Genomic DNA, 26,648 nt, shown 5'->3' with positions numbered 1-26,648 from the left:
TATGTCAGAGAATGGACTGGAGTTACCTTAATGAAAGCATGGAAATATTCGACAACTTAACATTCATGTACTACTAGCCTTAGAAATATAGTGATGTACAAGCAGCAAAATAGCATAGGTAGGAAGAATAACAGAGAGGATAGAAAGGAAGAAGCACAGTAGATAATGTACTCACAAGGAAGAATGATAGCATAAAAGGCAGATTACACTGGAAGAAGCATAATATATCCAAGTTAGAATGCAATTTAAGAGGACTTCTTGTGAATTTTCTATGACTCTAACATAATCAGAGGAATGAATAAGAGTAACTTCTTTAGTCAAAGTATTCAATTAAGATTTAACTGTCAAATTGGTACAGTTTGCTCTCAGAGCCTCTAAACATTCTAGGCAACAATTAGGTTCATCTTAATGTTTGTTTCTTCCAGAATGTGATCTCTCCCTGATCCTGGACAGAGAATTTCTCTCAGGTCTTATCAAGATGATGTAGCATTTGGGGGCAAATATGCAGCCAACAAGCCCTGCACTGGAAGCCAAGATGGAGAAGACTTCCACAGCCACCATGACCTTCCCCTTGGTGCTGTGGTAAACAGGCAGGAAGGTGAGCCACACACTGCAGAACACCAGCATGCTGAAGGTTAGGAATTTGGCCTCATTGAAGGTGTCAGGCAGGTTCCTGGCCATGAAAGCCACCATGAAACTGGCCAGGGCCAGGGCACCCAGGTATCCCAGGACACAGTGGAAGGCAGTGAGGGACCCCATGTTGCACAGGATGATGACATGGCCATGTTCAGAGTGCGCATCTGTGTCCACAAAGGGAGGAGTTGTTACCAGCCACAAGCCACAGAGAGTCACCTGGATAAGGGTGCAGATGGGGATGATTAGGTTAGGAACCCATGACACCAGCCTCTTCCTCGTCCTTCTCCCTGGAGTAGTGAGTGTGAAGGCCAGAACCACAGTGATGGTCTTGGCCAGGACCGTGGAGACAGCCATAGTGAAGACCACTCCGAATGTGGTGTGCTGCAGGATGCAGGTGACTGTATGTGGACGGCCAAGGAAAAGCAAGGAGCAGAGGAAGCAGTAGATGAGGGAGATGAGCAAGGTGTAGCTGAGGATCCTGTTATTGGCCTTGACAATGGGGGTGTCTTGGTGCTTGATAAACACCCAAAGAACAGCAGCTGTGAGTGCAGAGCAGCAAAGAGCCATGCAGGCTAGAGCCATGCCCAAGGGGTCTTCATAAGCTAGGAAGCTTTCAGATTTCATCAGACATTGGTTTCTCTGGGTGCTGGCAAACTGATGATCTGCACACCTCACACACTGCTCCATGTCTGGTGAGAAGTGAGAATCACTATTAATCTGTTTTAAGAATTTCTCTTTCCTCTCATGCCCTTTCATTTAAGCAACTCCTTTTCCTGATCCACCATTTGACCTGTATTGCCTTCACTACCATGTAGACTACCTCTCTATATCAAAATACATTCAGGTGTGTTTTTTCTTTCTCACATTTCTTCTTCTTTCCTTCCTCCCTTTCTCTTTTTTCTGGTTATCTCTTTCCATCTCCTTCCATTCCCTTCCTTCTTTCTTCCTGCTTTCCTTCCCTCCTTCCCCCATCCATTCCTTCCTTCTTTTCTTCCTTTCCTCCCTCCCTCCACTCTTCCTCTCACTTCCCTCACTCCCACTTTTCTTTCTTTCTTTTCTTCTCTTTCTTTCTCTCTTTCTGTTATTCTTTACTTCTTTCCTGCATTCTTTCTTGTTTCTTCTTTTCTTTCCTTCCTTCCTTCTTTCTTTCTTCCTTTCTTTCTCATTTCTTCTTTCTTTCCTCCAGTGTTTGAACTCTAGCCCTGGGAATTTTTTGAGAGAATTCATGCCCAACACTGCCACCCTCCCACTTGACCCACAGCTTGCATTCCAACATCATTGTTGCTTAATTGTGGGAAAGAATCTTATGGAGTTTCCTTCCCATCATTGCATCAAAGCTCCATCTTCAAATCTCAAGTGCCTGACTACGTTGGATTTCAGGTGTAATAAATAATTACCTAGCATTATGTGCTGCATTCTTGACAGGTCATATCACTCTGGCTCTCTACTACTCATTCAGGAAATAATGGAGAATAGAGAAGCAGCCCAACCACTTCACTTTTAACAAGAGGGCCTAATACAAACCTCAACCTACTCCTTACATTAAACAAAAACTTCCTGAGCATTTGATCTGTATCAAGAACAATGCTACTCCCCACAACTGAAAAAAAAACAAAACAAAACAAAAAAGAAAACAATAAAGATAAATGGAAAAAAGAACAATGCCCCTTCACCAATATGATAGGCTCTGGGAAAGATCACTGGAGTGGGGAGAAGCCAAATGAAATGGAGATTGTAAACAACTTCTGAAGCAATTATATTTGAATGGAGAAGCCAAATAAAATGGAGTTGGTAAACTACTTCAAATCAATAATGTTTGAAGATTTGCTACTCAACGTAGTGCCTGTGTCAGATATGGAGTTATCCAAACAAAGCCCTTTACATTATTAGAATATGCTAAGTAAAAATTAAATTTAATTAGAAAAGACCAGCAATGGGACTCAGAAATGAAAGGTTGTGTTAGATCCAGAATTCCATGATCATTTGCACATCATTTCAAAGATCAACAACTGGTACTTGATATTTTCTGTTTTTCCTTTTTATATTTTCTTTAAATACAAAAAAATGTGACCAAGGAGAGGGGAACAGGGATGTTCTCAAGATAAGGCCTGTAGTAGATTAAAAAATAGAATAAGGTATATAATGCAGAACCATTGGGTTGCTTCTTCTAAGGAGAAATATGGCTAACAGTAGCCATGGAATTTTGTATGAACATGCATGTATTCTTGCCTTGGTACTAGAACACTCCACTGGCTTGAATGTTAGGAAGGAGAGGTGTGGAATTTCTCTGTACAGACTCACCTGTCACATTAGAAATCTCGTTCTCTGGGCAAGGAGTACAATCAAAGCAACAGGTAGCATTTCCCTCCAGAGAGGCCTTCCTGAATCCAGGACCACAGCTCTCACTGCACACAGACTGAGGAGTCTGAGACCATTCAGATGAATGTTAGTGACTATTCATCTTTTAACTACCTCCCAAACACTCCAGTGATGGGGGAATAAGTTGATCAAAACACATAATCTTTATATAAATACAGCCAATGAATTGATTGACCATTTTACAGTTTCATCTAACATGACCTGAAGAACATGGGGGACATCGACACCCAGCCCCTCATGCTATCAGGAAGACATGGAGCCTTTAACATGTCGATTCTAGGAAATTGGAAAATGGAAATTAAATCTTGTATACAATTTTTTTAATCCCATTTTTTTTTTTAGAAGTTGTCTTTTTTTTTTTTTTTTTTGGTCCGGTCGTGGGGCCTGAACTCTGGGCCTGGGCGCTGTCCCTCAGCTCTTCAGCTCAAGGCTAGCGCTCTACCACTTGAGCCACAGCACCACTTTCAGCTTTTTTCTTTTTGCTTATGTGGTGTTGAGGAATCGAACCCAGGGCCTCAGGCATGCAAGGCAAGCGCTCTACCACTGAGCCAACTTCCCAGCCCCTGGATCCCATTCTTGTACTGTGGTGATGATGTATTTTCTCTCTAATTCATCTGTGAATAGATGAATAAGAGCATGAGAGGAAAATCAATCAGGAAAACTTCAAACCCACAGTCTAAAGCATGGCTAATTGCTTGGAAGGTGCTGCTGTACCCAGGGCCATTCGCATCTCTCCCCCTTGGCATCCCAGTTGCCATGAAGTGGGTGAACTTCACTGGCAGATGCTCCTTTCATTACATCCTGTCTCGACACAAAATCAACAATCTACCCAACCGCGGTCTGAAATCTCCAGACAGAAGGAAAGCAAGCCCTTCTGTCTTCTCATTTGATTCTCTCAGATATTTGGTCACAGTGCTGGAAAGATGAGTCACAGGTGTTATTTAAATTTTATGATGTTCAATATGCAAATATATAACAACATAATGGTAATGAAGAGTTCTCACATTCCCTCCATGAATCTGTTAATAAGAAACTTTCAGAAAAAGGAACTTTTGAAATGTCCATCACTGAGACATAGTTTTATTGAACAAGCTTAAAAACAGGATAAGCTTATTGCTTATATATAATAGATCATGGTATTACAGTTAGAAAAGACCAACTACAGAAAAGAAATAAGGGTGTGGTGACATTGTGGACAAGCCTTGAACTCATAACATCACTAAGGGAATTCTAAGCTCTTTCTACAGCTACTTCATACTAACAATACAGTTTTTAAAAAATGAGAGAGCAAAAAGTACAAATGAATCACCTTGGTTATTCCTATGGGCCACTCTATCAGATTTTCGTACAAAATCAGTTGTTGACTGTGTGGTCTAAATGGAGAAAACTTGCCAACTTTCACCGTTTGTCCCAGACCTTTAGGAAAATTCCAAAAGCTCATAATGTCATACTCGGCCTCCAATTTCCTTTCCTCATTCAAAACCACTTGGTCTCCAACAGGATTGATAAATTGGATCTTCTTCAAAAAGTGATGCAGCTAAAAGAGACATTATAGTATGGTGAAGTGATTCCCAGAGTTATCACAGAACCCCAGAACAATGGATGCACACAGATTAGACTCAATTCCCACCACATAATTCACTAGCACCACAGGAATCCAATCAACTGTATCAAATGTAGGCCCACAGAGGACTAAATTGTTACCAAGTTCTAAAACATAGTTATCCAGGATGGGATGCAGAAACTCAATTTTAAAGGAATGAGACTCCAGCCACATCCAACCAAATAATGAATTATATTTTGACAGACCTCAATCACCACTCTAAAGTGAATTCCAATCACTTATTTTATGATTCTGATCAGAAAGTCTGTCTGAAATATAGGTAAATAATGAACTAAGTAGAATCATAGAGTATTTATGGCAAGTATGAAAGATTATCTTAAGCAAGACTTAGTTCATTGTGTGTGGGTATCAGTGTGTTTATGTGTGTGTGTGTGTGTGTGTGTGTGTATGTGTGTGTGTGTGTATGTGTGAGTGTGTGTATCCTGTCCTGTAGCTCAAACTCAAGGCCTAGGCACTAATCATGAGGTGTTTTTTTTCTTTTCAACATAAGAATTCTATCATTTCAGCCACAACTCAACCTCTGGGTTCTTGGGTTAATTGTATTCAGGGGTAGGACACAGGTGTGGGCTCCTTGTGCATAGAAAATCTTAGCTTTTCAAGAACTAGTCACCCTCGATTTGTTATTTTTAAAAGGTACAAAGTGAATATGGAAATATGGTATTGGAAAGGGGATGGCTTTTTTCCACATTTAGTGCAGATGGGGTCAGAAGACACAGCACTTCCTTGTCACGAATGCAGCATTCTTTAAGAACATTGTCTTCCCAGCTCTACAATCATTTCATTGAGACCACAACAGGCCTAGTGTCTCTTGTATATTCCAAAATGAAGCCATCTGATTTGAAAGCTTCTACAGAAAGTCTGCATGCCTAATGTAGGTCACCCAAAAGCAAAGCCATTACCTGTGAAGAGAGAAATGCCCTTGGCTTCCCATTGTGCACTGGTGGTTCTTCCATGTGATGAAGACACATCTGGTGGAGGGCGTGGGCCAAAGCATATACAGCATTGTAGATGTTGTAACTTTCTTCTGACATGGTCATGTCAAAAATGTGCCTCAGCAACCAATCCAGTGTGGCATTGTACGAACAGTGCCCCAAGTCTCTGCAGTCAGACTTAATCAGTAGGCAATAAACAGACTGAATCCATGACTTGGGAAGGGAGTAATCTCCTGAGTTTTTGGACAAGATATCTGCCAGAATATAATTGGTGAACCCATAAGTGTTTCTATGATGGTGAGAGAAGATGAGAGGAGCATGGAAAGAATCAAGCAGAAAATATCTACCAATGGTCACATCATCATAGGGTGAGTTCATGACCCAGACTTTCCCTGTAATTAAAAAGTGCCCAAATTTAAGAATAACGCTTAGTAGAAATTTACTATCCCCATAAATGATAATCACATTGGTTGATGATTCCATTAGCTGGCGATGCATCCATAAATCATTTGATAAATCTGCAAGTTCAGTATAAGTGATCATGTTCTCAAAGGCCAAACAGACTCCATTTTTGTACAACTCTTCTCTCAATTCTGAGAGGAACCACACACCAAAGTCATCTTCAGTGATGAACAGTCCCACCCATGTCCAGCTGAAATGAAGCATCAAGGAGACCATGGCCAGAGCTAGAGCTGAGTCCTTGGCAGCCATCTGATAGACAGTACTGAATATTTCAAGGACATTCAGGAGAGGATCAAATGTCCCAAATGTGAACTACAGGGAAAAAAATGAACACAGTCCCCAGGAAGAGGATGGTCATAGGCAAATCTCGGTATTGATATGAACTACACAACAACTGGTAACAGTGGGAACAAAAGTTTGCTTATCCCATTTGCAAATACATTTCCCATGTTCCAAGCTCTTTGTAAAAATGTACAGATAAGGCTTAGAGCTTTGGATTATCCTTTAGTTTCTTCAAAACATCTCTTTATATTTTATATATATTTTTGCAGCAAAGAAAATAGTATGCCCCACTCACTTTTTTAGTCTTTTCCCTGTGAGATCATGCATTTTGGAGGGCTTTTTGTTCAGCCTGTAGAGGACAGAGTCAATGTGAACATGGTTTCACATCTGCCCACCCCTTCCAGCCTCACCTGTGGTAGTTTGTAGAGGTCTAGCAGTGTCCCAATTGGGACAGATGTGGTTGAGGTTCCTGTGAGTACTGCTAAAGCTTTGCTGTCTCTTCTGCAATTGTAATTAGGGCTGTTTGTATTCATTCCAGACAGCCAGATCAGAAGATTCTCTAACATATCAGTATCTTTGACTTTCTCATTATAGATCTCAAACCCCAGAGTCATGTTGGGTAGCAGATGGGCATTCTTGTTGATCTCCTCAACAGCTAACACCAAGGTCAGAAGCAATTGGTATTTCTGTAAGTTTATCCTGCGCAGAGGTCACAAAAATTTGGTATGGATATGTGTATTACAAATGATTAATTGCAAATCTCATGACTTGGTTGAATAAAATGCTTCTCTCTACACAGTAGTACATGTAGATCCTATCTTCCAACAGGATGGCATTATAATTTGGGGTCTTAGACAAGTTATTAAAATTAGGAGAGCTCCTGAATGGGCCTTCATCAGCATATACGAGATGACTATTCTTCTGGGATTGTAGAAAGGGGTGGGGGGATGATCAAGCTGATTTTTCCTCTCTGGAATGTATGGATATGTGAAAAACACTGGTGTCGGCTGGGACATAAGAGCTTGACCAGCTCACATACCAAGTCATTAAGTACCTTGACTTAGCTGTGCATCTGAGAAAACTATTAAGAAATCTAATTCAAATTGGGAGCAGCTTGTTTACCCAAGTTCAACCCGTATGAGGAGAGAGACAGGGCCTGCTGTATTAGTACTAAATAGGAAAACAGGCTGCCTTGTCTCTGTGCTCACTTGCCAGACGATTGCAGATGGCTCACCCTCCTGCAAAGAAGTTAATCTTGCCTTGTGAGAAAGTTAAAGCAAACAAAGAAAAACAATTCATGTTATGTGGTAGAGGCACATTAAGCTGACTCAGAAAATATCATTCAAGGGGATTCCCAAGAAGCAGAGCAAGATGGCAGACAAGGAAGATAAAACATGAAGATTGCACCACCCATCAAAGAACACATCTGAGTCAAGTGGTTTGGACCAGAAGGTACTTCTTTTTTTTTTTTTTTTTGTCGGTCGTGGGGCTTGAACTCTGGGCCTGGGCGCTGTCCCTCAGCTCTTCAGCTCAAGGAGAGCACTCTACCACTTGAGCTACAGCGCCACTTCCGGTTTTCTGGTGGTTTATTGGAGATAGGAGTCTCACGGTCTCTCCTGCCCGGGCTGGCTTTGAACCGCGATCCTCAGATCTCAGCCTCCTGAGTAGCTAGGATTACAGGCGTGAGCCACCAGCGCCCAGCTTAGAAGGTACTTCTTTAGTAGACAAAACAACAGAAAAGGATGTGTAAGAAATTGTGGAAAGAAGCTGGCTTCTTTCTCACCATCATCAGTGTTAATAGTTCTCTATGGACAGAAACCCTCCTACATTGCATGGAGGGAGAGAATTAAAGTTAAATCTCAGAATCATGAACATAAACTGAGACAAGTGGTTGGGAAATGCTTATATTTTCTGCACTTGGGTCCAGATTGTGCCTCTGGAACTCTTTTAGGATAGAGTAGGAAGATATTGACACAACCTGCCTCCTCCAATCTTGTGAACCACAGCAGGTATTGGATTCAACCTCCTAGTGAGCAGGCATAAGTGTGGGTCAGGGTTTTTTTTTTTAGACTGCTGTGTCAGACATGAAATAGTTGGACCAATACTCCAGAATAAACAGTATGCCCTGCTTGGTGTTAGCACTAATGCTTCCATTGGATTTTCCAGGAGGATCCCAGCTGCCCCAGGGCAGCCTAGGAAGGAAAGTCTGTGAATTTTCTTTGTCAGTCATTGGGCTTGAATGCTGGGCAAGGGCATTGTCCCTGAGCTCTTCGGCTCAAGGCTAGTGTTTACCATCGCAGCCACAGTGCCTTTTCTAGAGTGGGACTCTAGATAGCAGTAACTCTCCCTTATCAAAATCTGTCTAGTCCCAACCAAGCCAAAAGAAAAGTAGACTATAGCAAAGCATACAGTTTGGTCAGTAATTGGCTTTGAGGAATACATAGAGACTCAAGCTCCCCAAACAACCAGAGAAACTCACTCTCTAGGTTTTTTTCTATATCTGATCTTTGTTGTTTTTATTTCTCTGTGTTACTTTTGTATATCATTTTTGTAGGATTTTCTATTTCATTTAAATCTTCTATTTTCCATAATTAGTTGTTTTTTTCTTCCACTTTTCAATTTCCTTATTTTCTATTTTGTGCTTCCTCTTACAATTCCCTTTTCAATTCTCTCCATATTATAATGCTACTCCATCAGAGCTACCCTGTTTAGTTGTATACACAAAGAAAGGCCTCCTTCTATGTATGTAAACAAAAATTACAGGAGTTATCTTAGATTAAGTGGCATCCCAATACTCTTTGAATAAACCATTCTCTAATCTCAGCAACTTTTCCAAATACACTTACATATAACTTTTTTCTTATCTATATATACCTTCTTTTCTTCACTTTATCTAGCTCTCTAAGCAGTTCCCTACATAACATTTCTTCGAATTATTTTCTACATCTTACCCTTAGAAACAATGCCTCAACTGCATATAGCTGTCCTCTGAGCAGTTCTTACCCCTCTACTATCATTTTACCCAAATTTTCTTCTGAACTTAAATTTATATCTCTCCAATCCTAACCCTTCTCTTTTACATCTGCTCCAGTCCACTGATCCCTAACGGTTTCTATCTGACCCAACTTAGACTTGGTTCTCTTGTGACCGTGTACAAAGGGCACATCCTGTTACCTCTAAGATGCAGGCCACTTATCAGCCAATCTTACATCTTCTCAAAAGTTACAACTATATGCAATCTCTACCTCAGAGCCAAAACTTCCCCCTCCAAGCAAAGAAAAAAAGAGCTAAATAGGGAAACACCTACCCATAATACTGAACCCCTAAGATCTATATATTTATATTACACCTGGTTGCCTCCGGCCCTAAAAGACTTTCTTACCTTCATACCCGTGTAGTTCTTACCTCCAAATGGGTAGAACTAACTGCAGAAACAAAGGAAACATGGCCAATCAACAAACCCCAACACCATCTCAATGTAAATAAGCTACAGAGTGTCCCAGAATGACCTAGATGATAATACTCAAGCTATTTTAAAAGCATGGCTGATAAATCTGCTGAATGAAAAATTGGACACCTGCTTAGGGCTATAAGAGAAGGTGACCAGGCCTACCAGAAGTTAATATATTACTTCATGGCCTCCACAAATAAAAGGATAAAGGAACTTCAAAAGAAGAAGAAAGAGTCTAATGAAAAGATAGAAACCGAGATAAAAGAGTGGAAAGAGAAGTCCAAAAACCAACTCCGAGAGATAAGGCAATCTATTCAAGACTTAAAAGAAAACCTTAATAAAGAGCTGGCCACCATTAAGAAAGACCAGCAAAAAGGAAAGGAGATGAACAGCAAACTAAAAAGCCTTTAAAGCAGAATGGAGGAGGCAGAAGAAAGAATCTCTGAGGCAGAAGACAGTTTAGACTCCAGAGACAAATATTACACAGATATTCATAACAAAACCAACAAGCATGACAGATCATTGCAGGAAATACAGGAGACATTAAGAAATCCTAATTTGAGACTAAAAGGTATACCAGAGGGCCTGGAGAGGGAAACCAATGGATTAGGAAATACATTCAGAAAAATCCTATCAGAGAACTTCCCAAATATACAAAAGGACAGGCACATCCAGATACAAGAAGCTTTAAAACCCCAAATAAGCCATACCAGGACAGATCATCTTACCACCACATTATAATCTCTTCTGGATCAATAGCAACTAAGGAAAGAATTCTTAAAGCTGCCAAGGAGAAGAGAACAATCACATATAATTGTAACCCAATCAGAATCACCTCAGACTTAGCAGACACCATAAAAGCAAGGATAGCCTGGAAAGAGGTATGCCACACCCTAAAGACAAATACCTACCAACCAAGAATAATCTACTCAGCTAAGCTCTTATTCATAGCAGAAGGACAAATAAAAACCTTCCACAGCAAGGAAAATTGGAAGCAATATATCACTACCAAAGCACCTCTTCAAAAAATCCGCAGACATTCTGCATATCGAACACCAACAGGAACAAATATACCCAATGATGAAGTCCACAAACAAAGAACTATGTAATTACAACAAGAACAGCCAAGGCACCGCTCCCCTACACACACACACACACACACACACACACACACACACACACACACACATACACACACACACACGGATGAGTGTCATGCATAGACAAATACCTTTCAGTCCCAACTCTCAGTATTAATGGACTTAAGTCTCCAATTCAGCAACTAGATTGTCCACTTTGATCAAAAAGCAAGATCCTTCTATTCCTGTCTTCAAATGACACACCTTGCCCACAAAATAAACATATTCTGACAGTAAAAGGCTGGAATAAAATCTACAAAGCAAACAGCCTCCATAAACAAGCAGGAGTTGAAATCCTAATATCAGATAAAGTAGACTTCAAATTAAAATCAATGAGAAAAAATAAAGAAGGTCACTGTCAAGACTCATTCTGGGATCTCTCCTTCAGGAGGATATTATGATTCTAAATATCTACTCACCAATAAAGGAGCACCCAAATTTATCCAAGAAACACTACTTTACCTCAAATCACACATAGATTTAATAACAATAATTGTTGGGTACTTTAACACACCACTACCCCGGCTAGATAGATAAACACTGCAAGAATGCAACAGAGAAACCTCTGCATAGAGCAACTAGACTTAACAGACATTTACCAAATATTTCATGAAGCAGCATCAGGTTATACTTTCTTTTCAGCAGCACATAGAATATTCTTTAAAATAGACCACATTCTAGGCCACAAAGCAAATTTTCCAAATTCAGAAACATTGAAATTATGCCCAGCATTGTCTCAGACCACAAGGGAAAAAATTAGAATTCAACACCAAAAGCCATCAAAGGAGAATCTGTAACACATCGAGGCTGAACATCACATTGTTAAAACACCAGTGGGCCATTGAAGAGATTAGAAAATAAATTCAAATGTGCATGATATTTTACAAAAATGAACACACAATCTATCAGCTCCTCTGGGACACAACAAAAGCAGTACTCAGAGCCAAGTTTATAGCGAGTTCCTCATTAACAAATTGGAGCGATCTGAAACCAAAAAGTTAATGAGGCACCTAAATTTCAGATGGAAACAAATAATTAAAATTAAATCTGAGTTAAATGAATTAGAGTCCAAAAAGCTTTAGAAAAAATTGAAAAGTAAAAGTTTTTTCTTTAAAAACTTAACAAAATTGGCAGAGCCTTAGCAAATCTAATCAGAAAAAAAAGAACACACTCAAATAAACTCAGAGATGAGAATGGAAACATCACTACAAAAAAAAACAAACAAGATTCAGAATATAATAAGGGGATACTTTCTAAATTTTTATGCTAATAAGTTTGAGAATCTGAAAGATATGGATCAATTTCTAGCAAATAATGACATGCTGATACTAAACCAAGATGATTTAAACCAACTTAATAGAACCATATCAAGTATCAAAATAGAAACATCAATAAGAGACCTCCCACCCAAGAAAAGCCCAGAACAGGATGGATTTACACCTGAATTCTACAAGGCCTTCAAAGCAGAACTCACACCAATACTGCTCCAACCTTTCTATGAAAGTGAAAGAGAAAGATCACTACCAAACACCCTCATCCCAAAACCAGGCAGGGAGTCATCAAAGAGTCCCATTTCTTTGATGAATATCAATGTAAATCTTCTCAAGAAAATTTTGGCCAATTCATCAAAAAAATCATACACCATGATCAAACAGGATTCATTTCAAGGATGGAAAGATGGTTCAACATATTCAAATCTACTAATATAATTTAGCACATCAACAAGAGCAAGGGAAAGAACCATATGATTATCTCAATAGATGTAGAAAAAGCATCTGACAAGATCCAACACCACTTTATGATGAAAGCTCTGGAAAAACAAGGAATCCATGGAACATTCCTCAATATAATAAAGGCAGTGGCTGATAAACTAAGAGCCAGAATTATAATTAATGGAGAAAAGTTAAAGCCATTTCCTCTAAATTCAGGAATGAGACAAGGATGTCGCTCTCTCCAGTCCTCTTCAACTTAGTATTAGAATGCCTAGCTGGAGGAATAAGAAAAGATGCAAACATAAAGGGGATGCAAATCGGCAAAGATGAAGTAAAATTCTCCATTTTTGCAGATGACATGAACTTGTATTTAAAGATCCACATGGACTCCACTCCCAAGATGTTGAGCTGATCAGAAACCTTGGCAAAGTAGCAGGGTATAAAATTAACCCTCAATAATCACTGGTTTTTGTGCATGCCAACAATGCTTTCCCTGAAATAAGGAAAGCAACTCATTTTGTAATAGCCTCACAAAAAAATAAAATGCATAGAAGCTAGCTTAACTAAGAGGTGAAAGACTCTAAGATGAAAACTTTAAAAACCTGAAAAAGGAAATTAAAGCAGAACTAAGGAAGTGGAAAAACCTTCCATGCTCCTGAATTGGGAGGACTAACATCGTGATAAGGGCAATACTGCCAAAGGCTATCTACAATTTCAATGCCATATTTACCAATATTCAAACCTCATACTTCAATGAAATAAAAGAAGCAATCCAAAAATACATATAGAACAAAAAAGACCCCAAATAGCACAAAAAATCCTTCGCAGAAAGAATAGTGATGGAAGAATATCAATTCCAAATTTGAAACTCCATTACATAGTCAAATTAATCAAAGCAGCTTGGTAATGGCACAAGAACAGAACTGAGAACCAATGGAATAAGACTGAAGACCCAGAAATTAACAAAAAGACCTATAGGTACATAATCTTTGAACAAGTCGCTATAAAAGTAGAATGCAAGAAAGACAGCATCTTTAGTGCTGTCAAAATTAATCAACTGTAGAAAATTAAAGCTAGATTTGCATATATCACCTTATACCAGAATCTTCTCCAAATGGATCAAAGACACAGAAACACAACAAATCAAAGAAAAGGACGGACAAATGGTATTGCATGAAATCGAAGAGCTTCTGCATGGCAAAGGACGTAGCTAGCAAGATCAATAGAAAGCCCACAGACTGGGAGAAGATCTTCACTAGCCATACAATGGACAAGGGTCTCATTTCTAAAATATTCTTAGAATTCAAAAAACTTTAATCCCACAATAACAAATCCTCAAATAGACACAGGAAGAAATGCTCAACTTCTCTAGCCATAAAAGAAATGCCAATCAACAACATTAACATCGTGAAAATGGCAATATTTCCCAAGGCTATCTACAAATTCAACGTGATACCTATCAAAATTCCACCCTCATTCTTCAAGGAAATAGAAGAGGCAATCCAAAAATTCATATGGAACAATAAAAGACCCAGAATAGCAAAAAAGCTCCTCAATGGAAAGAACACTGCTGGAGGAATATCAATACCAAATTTCAAACTCTACTATAAAGCCATAGTAATCAAAACAACTTGGTATTGGCATAAGAACAGACGTCAGGTCCAATGGAATAGAATTGAAAACCCAGAAATGAACCTACAGACCTATAGCCATCTAATCTTCAATAAGGAAGCTAAAACAATAGAATGGAAGAAAGACAGCCTCTTCAGTAAATGGTGCTGGCAAAACTGGTTAACTACATGTAGAAAACTAAAGCTAGATCCTTATATATCACCCTGCACCAGAATCAACTCCAAATGGATCAAAGACCTTGAACTCAAAGCAGACACTCTGAAAACATTACAGGATAGAATAGGAGAAACCCTAGGTCTCCTTGGCTCAGGCCGAAATTTTCTGAATAGAGACCCGGAAGCACAACAAATCAAAGAAAGGTTGGACAAATGGGATTGCATAAGGTTGCAGAGCTTCTGCAGGGCAAATGACACAGCTAGCAAGATCAATAGAAAGCCCACCGATTGGGAGAAGATCTTTACTAGCCATACAACGGACAAGGGTCTCATATCTAAAATATACTTGGAACTCAAAAAATTAAACCACCCAACAACAAATCCTCAAAGAAACAACTGACCAATAAATAAGTGGGCGAAAGACTTAAAGAGAAGCTTCTCTGAAGAAGAAAGAAGGATGGCCAATAGACACATGAAGAAATGTTCAACATCCCTAGCCATAAAACAAATGCAAATCAAAACAACATTGAGATATTACCTCACTCCAGTTAGAACAGCAAAAAATCAAGAACTCTAACAACAACAGATGCTGGAGGGGATGTGGACAGAAAGGAACCTTACTTCATTGTTGGTGGGAATGTAAACTTGTTCAACCACTTTGGAAAGCAGTATGGAGGTTCCTCAAAAGACTTCACATAGATCTCCCCTATGATCCAGCAATCCCACTTTTGGGCATTTACCCAAATGTTTACAAACAAGACCACACTAAAGCTACCAGCACAACTATGTTTATTGCAGCATTATTTACCATAGCTAAGATATGGAACCAACCCAGATGTCCCTCAGTAGATGAATGGATCAAGAAAATGTGGTATATATACACAATGGAATTCTATGCCTCCATCAGAAAGAATGACATTTCCCCATTTGTTAGGAAATGGAAAGGTTTGGAAAAAATTATATTAAGTGAAGTAAGCCAGGCCCAAAGAAGCATAGGTCCCATGGTTTCCCTTATTTGCAATATCTAGTATAGGTATGAGTCAAGCAGAAAATGTCAGATAATGTGATGTTAGGAAAATGAACCCTTAAATATGTATTTTAATGTTTTCGTTTCTTTCATGCATGTGTTTCTAACGCATTTATAAGATTATTTCTTTGTTGCTTTGTATGTCCCTCCCCCACAGTGTAACCCCCGCTTTCACTATATTTGATGTCAGTATAACATGTGGAGGAGATGGGGACAAACAAGTCGTTTAAGGATTCAGGTGGACCTGTTGCAACAATGAGAAGTACAAAATGTCATGTCAAAACCAACTTTACAATGTCGGTGTGGGGGGAGGGGGGTATAATTAGGTGGGGGGAGGGGGGAGGCTGGGAAGGGAGGTGAAGGGAAAACAAAGGAGGAGGATGCAATGCTTGGTAAGAAATGTATGCATTATCCTGCCCATGTAATTGTAGCCCCTCTTTACAGTATGTTCTCAAATAAAATAAAATTAAATTAAAAAAAAAAGAAATGCCAATCAAGACAACATTGAGATTCTACCTCACCCAAGTTAGAATGGCTATAATCAAGTAATCTAGTAACATATCTTAGCTGTGGTAAATAATGCTGCAATAAACATTGTTGTGCTGGTAGCTTTCTTATGGTCTTGCTTGTGATCATTTGGGTAAATGTCCAAAAGTCGAATTTCTGGGTCATAGGGGAGCTCTATATTGAGTCTTTGGGGGAATATCCATACTATTTTCCAAAGGGGTTGAACAATTTTACACTCCCAATGACAATGCAGGATGGTTTCCTTCTGTTCACATCCCCTCCAGCATCTGTTTTTTGTTTGTTTTTTTATTTGTGCAGAGGGATTACAATTACATGGGCAGGATAATGCGTACATTTCTTACCAAGCATTGCAGCCTCCTCCTTCGTTTACCCTTCACATCCCTTCCCAGCATCCCCCCTCTCTCCCAATCCCAATCCTTCTCCTCCTCCCCCCAACCCCTCACCAACGTTGTAAAGCTCGTTTTGGACATGACAACTTGTACTTCTCATTTTTGCAACAGGTCCACCTATCCTTAAACGACTTGTTTTTCCCCATCTCCTCCACAAGTTATACTGACATCAAATATAGTGAAAGCAGGGATTATACTGTGATGGAGGGACATACAAAGCAACAAAGAAATAATCTTATAAATGCGTTAGAAACACATGCATGAAAGAAAAAGACATTAAAATACATATCTAAGGGTTCATTTTCCTAACATCACATTATCTGACCTTTTCCGCTTGACTCATACATATACTAGATATTGCAAATAAGGGAAACCATGGGGTCTATGTTTCTTTGGGCCTGGCTTACTTCACTTAATAAAATTTTTTCCAAGTTTTCCCATTTCCTAACAAATGGGGAAATGTCATTCTTTCTGATGGAGGCATAGAATTCCATTGTATATATATACCACATTTTCTTGATCCATTCATCTACTGAGGGGCAGCTGGGTTGGTTCCATATCTTAGCTATGGTAAATAATGCTGCAATAAACATAGTTGTGCTGGTAGCTTTAGTGTGGTCTTGTTTGTAAACATTTGGGTAAATGCCCAAAAGTGGGATTGCTGGGTCATAGGGGAGGTCTATGTGAAGTCTTTTGAGGAACCTCCATACTGCTTTCCAAAGTGGTTGAACAAGTTTACATTCCCACCAACAATGAAGTAAGGTTCCCTTCTGTCCACATCCCCTCCAGCATCTGTTGTTGTTAGAGTTCTTGATTTTTTGCTGTTCTAACTGGAGTGAGGTGGTATCTCAATGTTGTTTTGATTTGCATTTCTTTTATGGCTAGGGATGTTGGGCATTTCTTCATGTGTCTATTGACCATCCTTCTTTCTTCTTCAGAGAAGTTTCTCTTTAAGTATTTCACCCACTTATTTATTGGGCAGTTGTTTCTTTGAGGATTTGTTGTTGGGGGATTTAATTTTTTGAGTTCCAAGTATATTTTGTTATTAGAGTTCTGGATTATAAGCATTATAACTGGGGTGAGGTAGTATCTCAGTGTTGTTTTGAGTTGTATTTCTTTTATGGCTAGAGAGGTTGAGCATTCCTTCAGTTGTCTATTGGCCATCCTTCTTTCCTCTTCAGAGAAGTTTCTCAGTAAGTCTTTAGCACACTTATTTATTGGGCAGTTGTTTCTTTGAGGATTTGTTGTTGGGGGATTTAATGTTTTGATTTATATTTAAGATATGAGACCTTTTTCCATTGTATGGCTGGTGAAAGTATCCCAATCTGTGGACTTATACTGATCGTGTTAGCTATGTAGTTTGCCCTGAAGAAGCTCTGCAATTTCATGAAATCGCATTTGCCCAACATTTCTTTGATATGTTGTGTTTCTGGGTCTCTATTAAGAAAATTTTGGCCTGTGCCAGGGAGACCTATGGTTGATCCTGTTCTGCCCTGTAATGTATTCAGGGTGTCTGTTTTTACTCTGGGGTCTTTGATCCATTTGGAGTTGATTCTAGTACAGGGTGATATATAAGGATTTAGCTTTAGTTTTCTACAAGTGATTAACCGATTTTGCCAGCACCATTTACTGATGAGGCTCTTCTTCTTCCTAAGATATGGAAACAACACAGATGTCCCTCAGTAGATGAATGGATCATGAAAATGTGGTATGTATATACAATAGAATTCTATGCCTCTATCAGAAAGAATGACATTGCCCCATTTGTTAAAAAATTATATTAAGCGAAGTAAGCCAGGCCCAAAGAAACATAGGTCCCATGGTGTCCCTTAGTTGCAATAACTGGTATATGTCTGAGACAAACAGAAATGGTCAGATTAGATGATATTAGGCCAAATGAACCTCAAGATAAGGACATGAGTGGTTTTTTTCTTCTTTGCTATTGTTTCTAACATATTTATAAGATGATTTTAGTTGTTTTGTATGTACCCCCCCCAGCATGGTTTAACTCCTGTTTTCACCATATGTGAGGTTGGTATAATTTGGAGAGGGGAAGGGAAAAAACAAATTGTTTAAATAGGGATACATGAGGACCCATTGCAACAATGAGTGGTACAAGATGCTATGTTGAAAAATGAACTTTACAACTGTGGTGTAGAGTCGGGGGTGGGGGGGAGGGTTGGGAGTGTAGTCCTGGAGATGGGAGGGCAGGGATGGTAGGGGAAAAACAAAGGAAGAGGCAACAATGCTTGATACGAACTATACACATTACTTTGCTCATGTAATTATAAACGATCTGTAAGGTATTTTCACAATAAAAAAAACTTATTAAAAAAAATCTAGTAACAACAGATGTTGGAGGGGATATACCCAAAGGGAACCATTTTGCATTGTTAGTGGTAGTGTAAACTTGTTCATCCACTTGGGAAAGCAGTATGGATGTTCCTCAAAAGACACCACATACAGCTGCCCTATTACCCAGCAATACCACTTTTAGTCATTTACCAAATGATCACAAACAAGGTCATACTAAAGCTACCAGCACAACCATGTTTATTTTAGCATTATTCACCATAGCTAAGATATAGAACCAACCTAGATGCCCCTCTGTAGAGGAAGGGATAGAGAAAATGTGATATATACATTGAGAGAAAGAGAGAGACAGAGACAGAGACAGAGACAATGGAATTCCATGTCTACATCAGAAAGAATGACATTACACCATTTGTTAGGAAATGAAAAGATTTGGAAAAACATTACATAAAGTGAACAAAGTCAGGTCCAAAGAAACATAGGTCCCATGGTTTCCCTTGTTTGAAATGACTAATACATGCCAAGGACAAGCAGAGAAGGTCAAAGGTTATGAACCTATGTCCATATAAGATGATGTTAAGCAAAATGTACCTCAAGACAGGTACGAGTGATTTTTTTTTCTTTCTTGCTATTGTTTTAAATGAAATTATGATAGACTATGTGATTCTTTTGTTTCTTTTATTTGTTCTTCCCCCATGGTATAACCCCTGTTTTCACTGGATTTGATGCTACTGTTCTGCATCTTGTACATACATTTTTTTATTTGGGGCAGGAGAAGCGGTATAACAGAATGCTTAAATGGGGATGTAGGTTGTCCTATTGTTACAATGAGATGTCCAGGACACTAGGTTGAAAACAAAATTTACAATGTTAGGGGCAGGAGGTAAGGAGGAGTTGGGGAGGTGGGGAGGGAAGGGATGGTAGGAAAAAAACGGGGAGGTAACAATGCTGGATAGGAAATGTACTCATTGCCTTACTCATGCAACTGTACATCCTCTGTACATTATTTTTTACTATATATATATATATATATAAAGAAAAATAATAATTAGGAGGTGTTGGAAGGTCCCTGAGGGAGAACCAAATGCTATTTTCATCAGTTCCCACCATGGATGGAGGAGGCTGACACTTGTCTTCCTATGCCTTCCCCCCAGAAATGCTCTCCCAAAATTTAAGCAACCTCCTACCCAAAATATAGACATCACACCTTCCTCACCTCAAGGATAATAATGGCCAAAAACATACAGAAACTCTGAAAGTGTAACACTGGGAGTGATTAGAGCAAAGATGAGATACCTATGCTTGCATAACTTTGAAATCAGAACTCCTACCTTTACCATAGGAATACCCCTGGCAGCCCAAGAGCTGTGTGTCTCTCCTCAGTTAGAGTGTGTCTTTGCCTTTCTGTTTCCTGTTTGTCTACCTACTTGTTAGTTTGCTTCCTTACTCAGTAAAGCTCTGCCACTTTGTGACTTGTCTAGAATTTCTTCTTCTGACATCAAAGATAAGGATCCTAAGTGAAGAGTCCCTACTTTTAGAGGGAAACTTCATTCAACTTCACCTGTTTTGGTGACCCCACTGATTGGTATTCCAGGTGTATTAAAGTTCTGGTGGCCACATGTATAATTAAGACCTGTTTCAGCACACAGATCTTGCCACTGCTAGACAGAATCTTCTCATATGACCATTCCCTGTGGATGAGGCATATAGGCCCCCTTGGCCCCAGGAGGAAGCAGGATGGGACCCACCACTGACTTGGGTTTTCCCTGAGGTTTGTAGAACCACAATGTATTTGTCACTCAAGTTGCCTTTGATTTTCTCTGCTACTGAAGCAGTTTATCGCCAGACCGGCTGACTTCTCACAGGGCTCCCTCTAGTGGTGACATTGTGGAAGTCACTGCAGACTCAGGAACCCTGAAGCCTGGAATTTCTGGATAGACACGCATAAAGCTAGACCGGGCAGATTGGTCTATATCTCAGACTTTTCAAAGGCCAGATGATATCACATGTCCAATATGATTAAGAAAGTTCCAGAATGATTAACTCTCCTAGCAGTCAATATAATCATTTTGTGGAAATTCTCTAGAGAGAATCTCAAGTCTCGTGGATGTTTGCTGATGTCTTTTTGTACAATGTAACTCTGAGGCTTGACAGCTAGAATGCCAGTAATACTAAATATTAATCGGGTCCTGGTGGTTCAAGCCTGTATTTATGGCTAAATAAGGAGGCTGAGATTGGAGAATTATGTTTTGCAGTCACTTTGGGCAGGAATTTCTGTAGGACTCTATGTGCAAGCAACGACACCCACACACTGGTAGCAGAGCTGTGGGTCAAGTGGTACAGTGCTAGCCAGGAGAGAAAAAATGCTAAGGGACAGCCATCAGGATTGAGATCGTACCTGAGTACAAGAGCATGTGTGAACATGCATGCACACACACACACACACACACACACAAACACACACACACACACACACACACACACACATGCACAGCTCAAGTAGGGAATGGACAGAGCAGAATATAGCTCTGTAATCTTCCACCTCCAATGGGGGTACTTTTCTAATGCTGGTCTACACATGAGCCCCATCTGTCTCACTCACTTCCACACTTCCACACCACATTCAGTTGGCTTCAATATCCCTCACAAATCTCTCAGGGAATAAAGTATTCCTTTCCATTCCCATATATGGTTTTTTCCACACAACTTGTCTGAGAAGATTCATGCATGACTTTCCTAGTTTACAGAGAATTCTGTAGATCGAAAAGTGGTCACCTCATCTGGGTCATATGAATGAATCAAAGTGTATATAACACATGAAAAAGCTGGGTGCCAGTGGCTGATGTCTTTAATTCTAGTTATTCAGGAAGCAGAGATCTGATGATGGCTGTCCAAAGCCAGTCCAGGCAGAAAAGTGCATGAGATGCTTAACACCAATAAAGCACTAGAAAACTGGAAGTAGTGCTGTGGATCAAGTGGTAAAGTGCTACCCTTGAGCTGAAGAGTGTGAGGACATAACCCAGGCCCAGAGCTCAAGCCTCATGCCAAAAAAGCATGAAAAATACATTGAAATTTCATTTAGGAAGTTATGAGCAGGGGAAAAATAGATAAGTCTGGAGAGAAGTCAGAGAACAAGGAATAGAAGCAGAGCTTCTGGGAATTTCAGAGGAGACAGGCCAAGATAAGGACAGCAGAGCAGAGGCTCACTTACATTAGTTAAGGGGGAAAATCAAACATGTCATGGATCTCTTATTCCTGACCTTACCAGAAGCTCCCCATTCCCAGAGCTTTGGTAACATGAAATTATACCTGAAGAAGAAACTGTATGTCTATCCTAAAAAATGTTGCCCTGTAGGAAGTCCAAACATTAGTCCTGTTTTTAAAAGTGTAAAGAACACAATTGAAGATTTCCTGGCCTATGCCTTATGGATGGGGACATTGCATTTTAGTGTGTTAATATGGACTCTTGGTCACCCCATTGACCAGGAGCCAGGTCAAGTCAGGCTCGAGGAATCAGAGGCTGGAGGAGTGATTGTGGGAAGTTTGGGAGAGCCTTGGGAAAGTGTAGTGGAATGGAACTGTCAGAAACCTCTCTACCCTTTGGAAGGTAGAAAAATATTTATCAGCAAAGTCTGAAGTAAAGGAGAGCTGTTATGGTGAGGGCAGAGTAAAAGATACAGAGAACAATAATGGATGTAGCTAACTTTGCCCACCCTGGTTGATAATCAAACAGAAAATGAAAATTTTAAGAAAACCCAAGAAATTACTTACTGTAGGCTCTGTTGCTGCTCATCAACGTCATTAATGTTCCAAACAAATTCCCAAGAATAAAGGGGAAAAAATCCGGCAATCACCACATTTCCCCTCCTGTGTGCTACAGATTTCTCTCTGCAAATGTGTCTGCCATCTTCAGAGGAACTGACCCCGTGTGGATGCTGGAGGAGAAGCATTGTCAGAGCCACAGGGAGCATTGCTGCTGCTTTGGCATGGAGATATGATTCTGGCAGTATACTGAGCCTGCAGTGTCAGGCAGGTGTCTAAATGGATCTTCAGTTTCCGTGGCTCCTTGTTCCCAGGATGGCCACTGGGACACACCAATGGCCTCCTCCACTGTCGGAGAGGAAAACACAGCCCATTCTGCCCTCCAGCTCTGCATCTGGGGTCTAGCTTCAAGGTCAAAACAGAAGTTGGAAAACATGTGTAGCATATTCTCCACACCCTCAGGACTGTGATTTCATCCAAGATGGTAGTTAATGAAACTCTAGGGATGGATTCCTTTCTAGTTGAGTTTTTCACAAACTTGTGTGAAAGCAAAGAGTTGAAAAGAAAAAAGTACACAAAATAAAGTCTCGTCGGAAAGCCACTAGGGATGGTGGGAATGGATGACACCAGAGGTTGCCAGGTGAAGGTCAAAAGGTCATAGAATGCCATGGCCAGAAAAGGCCCAGTCAGAGTTATTGGAGCACAATCAAAGATGAGATGGGCAGACTCACAACCCAGTGCCAAGGGAGTCACAGAAGTTTACTGAAATGACCCATTCAGGTTTCCCTACCAACTGTACATGCAGATGTATCCACAAGTGGTCAATTCATTTATTTACTGTTGCAGGAGGTACCAACACTGTCCCTGAATTTAAACGATTACAGATCAATACTTTAAGGTCAAGGTACACATTCAATTGGATGTGAAACTTCTTCAGTGCTAGCATGTTTTGACCAGCAAAATGCATCTATCAGTACATTGTGGCCATCCACACTTAGACAGAGATGTTCTTTGATCTATGACTTTCTGGGAACATAGCAGGCCTGCCTACCGAGCATCCTGGAAGCTGTGCGTGTATGCATGGGTCTTGTTCTGCTGTGTGTCTCTTTCATGTCCCAGGTCCTGGGGGAATTATCGTTCTCACTTGGACAGGCATGTATGTGGTGCCTGCTCTGTCCATGTCTCCCTACCTGTCTCCTCTGTTATTTGATCATAGTAGAAGAGAAACAAAGTCACAGCATAGGTTCCTGCTCCCCACAGAGCTCACCTTGGTGGCTAGTTCTGTGATCTGGCTCCATATATTTATCAGGAAGAGATTAGCAAAAAAAGTTGGAGTGAGGTGGTATCTCAATGTTGTTTTGATTTGCATTTCTGTTATGGCTAGGAAAGATGAGCATTTCTTCATGTGTCTTCTTCATGTGTCTTAGCCTTCTTAGAATGGCTATAATCAAGATCAATAATAACAACAGATGCTGGAGGGGATGTGGACAGAAGGGAACCTTACTGCATTGTTGGTGGGAGTGTAAACTTGTTCAACCACTTTGGAAAGCAGTATGGATGTTCCTCAAAAGACTCCACATAGAGCTTCCCTATGACCCTATCCCATTTTTGGGCATTTACCCAAATGATCACAAACAAGACCACACTAAATCTATGTTTATTGCAGCATTATTTACCATAGCTAAGACATAGAACCATCCCAAATGCTCCTCAGTAGATGAATGGATGAAGAAAATGTGCTATATATACGCAATGGAGTTCTGTGCCTCCATCAGAAAGAATGACATTGCTCTATTTGTTAGGAAATGGAAAGACTTGGAAAAAATTATATTAAGTGAAGTAAGCCAGGCCCAAAGAAACATAAGTCCCAGGGTTTCCCTTATTTTCAATAACTAGTATACCTCTGAGATAAGCAGAAAGGTTAGATAAGTTGATGTTAGGTGAAATGAACCCCAAGATAAGTATTCAAATGTTTTTGCTTTCGCGTGATTGTTTCTAACATATTTATAAGATGATTTCTTTGTTGCTTTGTATGTCACTCCCCCACGGTATTACCCCTGCTTTCACTGTATTTGATGTTGGTATAATTTGTGAAGGGAAAAACCAAATCATTCGTTTAAATAGGAATACAGGTGGACCTGTTGCAACAATGAAATGTACAACTCATTATGTCAAAAAACGGAACTTTACAACTTTAAGGGATGGGAAGGGATGGGAAGGGATGGGAAGGGGAAACAAAGAGGGAGTAACAATGCTTGATAAGAAATGTACTCATTATCTTTCCCATGTAATTGTAACACCTCTGTACAGTATTTTTTACAATAAAAAAAGAAAATAAAAAATTTTAATTAAAAACAAAACAAATAAAAGTAAGTTGGAAAAGTAAGGATGCAAATGCTACTTGGTGTTGGTAGTCAGCAAGATCTTGAAAGAGGGTCAGTACTGGGGCCAAGCCTGACATGGCTTTTATCCTGTTCCCCTCCTCTCTTACTCTATTTCTGTTAAGTCTGCCCAGAAGAATCTCTCCCCACTTCCTCTTCACCTGCTTGAAACCTGTAGTCAACTGTCAATCACCTGACTGTGAGTCAGTAAAGGAACCCACATTTGAGGTCACTTCCTCATCCACGGAGGTAACTTCCTGAATGCCCTGGTCACATACCCCTAGAACAGAGAGAAGTTTCTCAGGCTCTGAGGTCACTTCCACATCCACTGTGGTCCTGCCTCAGTGAAAGTAGTTCCCTTCTCTCTCTTATCTTTTTCTTTTTCCTCTATCTTTTCAATATGCCTCTATTTCCTGTGGGTGGGTAGTTTGGTTTTTATTTCCTGAACCTTGGGTTACGTTTCTTTTCTGGAGAACCTTACAATTTCTACTTCATTGTCCTTGATATCTACTCTATTACTCTAAGCCTTTTTCTCCTTATATTTCAAAAATGAGAGAAAGGACTAGGAAATTGGCTCAGTGGTAGAGTACTAGCCTTGCATGCATGAGGCCCTGAGTTTGATCCCTTAGCACCCCATAAGCAGAAAATAAAGCTGGAAGTGGTGCTGTGGCTCAAGTGGTAGAGCGTTACCTTAAGCTGAAGATCTGAAGGACAGTGCCCAGGCCCAAAATTGAGGCCTCACAACCAAAAAAATTGAGAGAAATAATGGGGATCTCTGTTGGGTGATAATACATCTATGTATCTGTCTTGCTGGCTGTATTGTAAAGGTGATGTACAGATGAGTTACCATTAGGTAAGTCAGGTAATGAGTACATTTCTCTTTTTACAAATTTACCCAGTATTTCCCGCCCTTCCCCACACACAGGTTGTATGCTTCATTTTTCACACGTGTCAAGTATATAACACTGCTACATTTGTCAGGGTGATTTCCTGAACACGATGATTTCCACTTCCTCCTGTATTCCTGACTCAAATATATACTTGCATTCTCAAGACGCCATTGTTTCTGTGTGACTCCCTTTACTTTTTTCATTCATATGTTGATTGGAACTGAGCCTGTTTCTACATCTCAGCTTCTAAGTAATGTCATGATAAACAGTAATCATATATAAACATAGACATAACAAACACCCATACTAGTATGTGTGTGTAATGTGTATGAAATATTATATCTTTTGTCATATTATGTTACCAATATTGTTATAACATTCCTTTTGGCCACATCCTCACAGCATCTGTAATTATTAATTTTCTTGATCATCAACCAAATTATTTAATACCAATGATGTTATAATAAGCTCTATTTTTATGAAACTCAAGACCTACTTCAACCATGTGCTACTTGAACATTTTGTGGTTAGGAATAGTGAAGACAATCTTTTCTTCTCAAATCATTTTTTATCCAAATTAAAACAATTTGTTTCCTCAATTCCCTTTCTCAAGGATTTATTTGATAACTTCACTCTTCCTTTACGTTTTTTAAATTTCCTTAGTGAGATTTTTTTTTGTCAGTCATGGGGCTGTAATACCTCAGTTGCTATTAAGAAAGGGCAAAAACCTCTTGGTAAAGAAAAACCTCAGATAAAGGCTGACTACTGGTCATCCTTTGCTTCTCCATCGTTGCTAAAAAGCAAAAGAATATCTCTCCCTTAGTTGAGATGGCAGCTTTGAAGAAGTCTGCCTACAACCTTGAGGCTTATCACCAGCTGTCCTGGGATGCTGTATTAGTCAGGACTTTATAATAAAAATAATTTTAATAGTGTCAATTGCATTAATAGTAATAG

The 26,648-nt window shown here is 39.7% G+C and overlaps 1 protein-coding gene across 1 annotated transcript; it reads right to left on the bottom strand.

Moving 5' to 3' along the window:
- Positions 1–405: 405 nt before the first annotated feature.
- Positions 406–22,611, bottom strand: LOC138813654 (vomeronasal type-2 receptor 116-like). The gene is made up of 6 exons (XM_070002052.1): positions 22,433–22,611; positions 6,726–7,014; positions 5,539–6,345; positions 4,325–4,552; positions 2,938–3,061; positions 406–1,325 (listed from the first exon to the last, which is right to left on the bottom strand). The coding sequence occupies exons 1-6, from the start codon at positions 22,609–22,611 to the stop codon at positions 406–408; spliced, it is 2,547 nt and encodes an 848-aa protein (XP_069858153.1).
- Between the last annotated feature and the right edge of the window lie 4,037 nt (positions 22,612–26,648).

This window comes from Dipodomys merriami, unplaced genomic scaffold (assembly GCF_024711535.1).
Source record: "Dipodomys merriami isolate MVZ:Mamm:240054 unplaced genomic scaffold, mDipMer1.0.p SCAF_6, whole genome shotgun sequence".
In the NCBI taxonomy this organism is placed as follows: domain Eukaryota; kingdom Metazoa; phylum Chordata; class Mammalia; order Rodentia; family Heteromyidae; genus Dipodomys; species Dipodomys merriami.
This window is presented reverse-complemented; position numbering and strand designations above follow the sequence as displayed.

Excerpts from the sequence above, each read along its gene's own strand:
- LOC138813654 (XM_070002052.1), bottom strand. The coding sequence starts at position 22,611 with ATGCTTCTCCTCCAGCATCCACACGGGGTCAGTTCCTCTGAAGATGGC. Across the intron at positions 7,015-22,432 it reads GAGCAGCAACAGAGCCTACA|GATAAACTTACAGAAATACC; the intron begins GTAAGTAATTTC and ends ACCTCTGCGCAG. Across the intron at positions 3,062-4,324 it reads GGCCCATAGGAATAACCAAG|ACTCCTCAGTCTGTGTGCAG; the intron begins GTGATTCATTTG and ends GAATGGTCTCAG.